Source organism: Daucus carota, chromosome 3, assembly GCF_001625215.2.
Source record: "Daucus carota subsp. sativus chromosome 3, DH1 v3.0, whole genome shotgun sequence".
Taxonomy (NCBI): Eukaryota; Viridiplantae; Streptophyta; class Magnoliopsida; order Apiales; family Apiaceae; genus Daucus; species Daucus carota.
This window is the reverse complement of record NC_030383.2, coordinates 48,490,391-48,493,317: the sequence shown is the minus strand read 5'-3', so window position 1 is coordinate 48,493,317 and position 2,927 is coordinate 48,490,391. Positions and strand designations below refer to the sequence as shown.

Sequence of the window (2,927 nt, the reverse complement as noted above, 5' to 3'; positions counted from 1 at the left end):
AGGAAGTGAGATTCAAAGATGAGTAAGAGAAAGGCGAGTCAGCAAAAAATTTTAGGACTTATAAGTTGGTATTTGATTGAATAATTTTACTTAAAATCATGTTTATTAGTTTAAAAAATAGAATACTATTACATATGATGATAGAATAAAAGTAATTAAACTATTAAAAAAAAGTTCTCAAAAATATTTCTTTTTATTTACACAAATGAGATCACGAAAAATAGGAACTCATTTCTTATTAAGAAAGCCTTGCTTCTCTATATCAAAAATATGCATATATACTTATAGTTGATCCTGTTACAAATATTTATGTGCAATGTGAATGGATGTTACCATTTTATCATTGTCCAAATATTCGAGGGATTGTGTTGAATGTGGATGGATGTTATCATTTTTATCATTGTCCAAGTAGTTGACAGATTGTATCGGATATGGGTTGTTGTAACGCCGTATACATATATTTTTATTATTTTAGCATTGCATAAATCATTAATGCAAATTGGAGATAGTCAATCTTAAAACAATACTAGCAAAATAACACATTCATATTTTTCTACCGATGGAGTATCACCTTTAAATTCAAATAATTATGAATACCGTTATGATACTTCTGAGTATACTGCGAATATTTAGAGTTTCTAATATTCATATTTTGATCCAATATAATCAAAAATCGGGTATTTTGGCTGCACAATCAAATGACTGTGGGTACTGTGAATAGGTTATATTTACTTCAGCTAACATTTTCCTGCACTTTACCCCTAGAAAATGCTGAAAAGGCGGCCGGTACTAAGAACATCCGTGATCCGTCCAACACAAAACCTGTATATATAAGCATACACTTACTTAATTACCATCCACAGGTGACTTGGTTCACATTAAACATATGCTTACAAATATAAAACATATTGTTCCCTGCTTTAAGAAGATTTTCCAGATCTTACGAAGACCATAACTAATTACGTGCTTGCATCACTTTCCACTTCTATATATATTCTTTGTTTTTAGCAAAATCTCTATTTTAATGTTTGTTGAATCCTTAGATTTCGAAGAGTATTTTAACATTTGTTGAATAGCGTCCTATTCTAGATCTCGAAGAGTATAAGATGTTGTCGTGGTCTTTTAACACCTTAACGTGTTAGATGGACCCGTTACTTTACACTACGTGCATGCAAGAATCATAACAAAGAAAATTCATCAAGATTAGGATTTTAGGACATAGTTCTTTGGACACCGTCGGGACTTAAAATATCTTTTCTAATGATTTTTAACTATAAATCGAGTTTGAAGAACAAGATCCTATCAAATTTTTTTAAGGTCAGCTGTAACTGTAGTCTAGATTAGTCTCCCTAGGGTCAGCAACCAAATTTATTTCATGTATACCTTGATAGATATATGATTTGCTACACAAATTAACCTAAGGATCCACCAGTGTAGATAATCAATCAGAGTAATGTATATAAGCATGTTTAAGTACAATGGTGGATTTGATGTACCTTAGGACCTTCCCTTATTGCTGATTGTGTATCAAGTTCAGATTGTTGTTTAATTTTTTCAGGGCGCAGTTTAGAGATCATGGGATTCCTCTTTAGTATGGCACATTGAATCCCTGCGTTGATTGGACGCCTGTATAGTGAATCTGCTGCAGTTTTTCAGAAATGCTTTAAATTGGTATCGTCCTAGATAGCTTCCTTAATCTGACTATCTGTTTCTTCTCATTTTATAAATGGACTTTTGTGTATTTTTCTCCTGTTCATGATTATGATGCTATTCTCCCATAAAGCAGTGTTAATTGTTAAAGCTCAAATGAGTTTAGTATAAAGGGAAGAGTAGCTGAATTCTATCTCTGCATCACATTTAGGGAGCAAATATATATAAGTTTGGACATGAAGCAAGATATCTCTACCCTATCATCAACCGATGAAAACAATCATTACCTATCTAGTAAAAAAATTATCAAGAAGAAGCTTAGATTATTCGGTACTGAGGTAGATTTATTTGAACATATCCACTGCTCCACAGATGCAGGTCATGATGGAAATGCCAATTCGTCGTCAACAAGAAGTTCATCCAAAAGGGAGCAGATCCCCAGGGGAAAAGGTGCAACAAGTGATCATGAGGTCAAGAAGTTCGAATGTGAGTATTGTTTTAAGGAATATGGTAACTCACAAGCACTAGGAGGTCATCAAAATGCTCATAAGAAGGAAAGGATGAAGAAAAAGAGGTTGCTGCTTCAAGCTAGGGCGGCTAGCATCAGACAATACCTTCAACCTCTTGAATTTATCTCTTCTTTTGGCTACCATGGCTCTGCTCCCTTGTTCTGTGATGCCTCATATAAAGTTCCCAAAATCACTTTCTGTGATCCAGAACCCCATATTAGCTTCAGCCCATATGATCACAATTTTGCTCCCAAATGCTATTCCATGCCTGATGATGAACCATGTCAAAAGGATTTCCGTAAATTTACTCTTCCTCATGCAGATCAATCTGGCGCCATCAAGCCTCCTCAGTTCTCTGGTCCAGAACAAAATTATCTTTCTCTGGATCTCCACCTGGGATTGAGCTGATAGATTATACATCACAGATAATGCCGAGTCTTCTCCATACAGTCTGTTTGTTTGACCTCCAGAATATGATAAATTCATGTCAGCAAGAAGACTGGACACTTCCAGGTCAAGTGCTGTCATGTAGACTAGGATAGTGCCTGCTGCCGCGGACTCTATTCTGTTAATCATCGTATTTGTTTCAAAAGTTTGGTGCGTTTACTTAACAAATAATGTTTATAATTTGCATACTTTTCATAAGTCGTTGATGATGAATGCATGCATCTAATTAAACCAACATCTGCATTCATAAATCTCATTACAATTCCGAGGAATCCTCTAAATCCTGAAGAGTACTTCAGAAAGCAAGGCCGCTTAGTTATT

General features: G+C 34.7%; 1 protein-coding gene across 1 annotated transcript; it reads left to right on the top strand.

Moving 5' to 3' along the window:
- The first annotated feature begins 1,886 nt into the window (after positions 1-1,886).
- LOC108192560 (zinc finger protein 5) lies at positions 1,887-2,567 on the top strand. Its single transcript, XM_017372615.1, has one exon. The coding sequence runs from the start codon at positions 1,887-1,889 to the stop codon at positions 2,565-2,567; it is 681 nt and encodes a 226-aa protein (XP_017228104.1).
- Positions 2,568-2,927: the final 360 nt, after the last annotated feature.

Excerpts from the sequence above, each read along its gene's own strand:
- LOC108192560 (XM_017372615.1), top strand. The coding sequence starts at position 1,887 with ATGAAGCAAGATATCTCTACCCTATCATCAACCGATGAAAACAATCAT.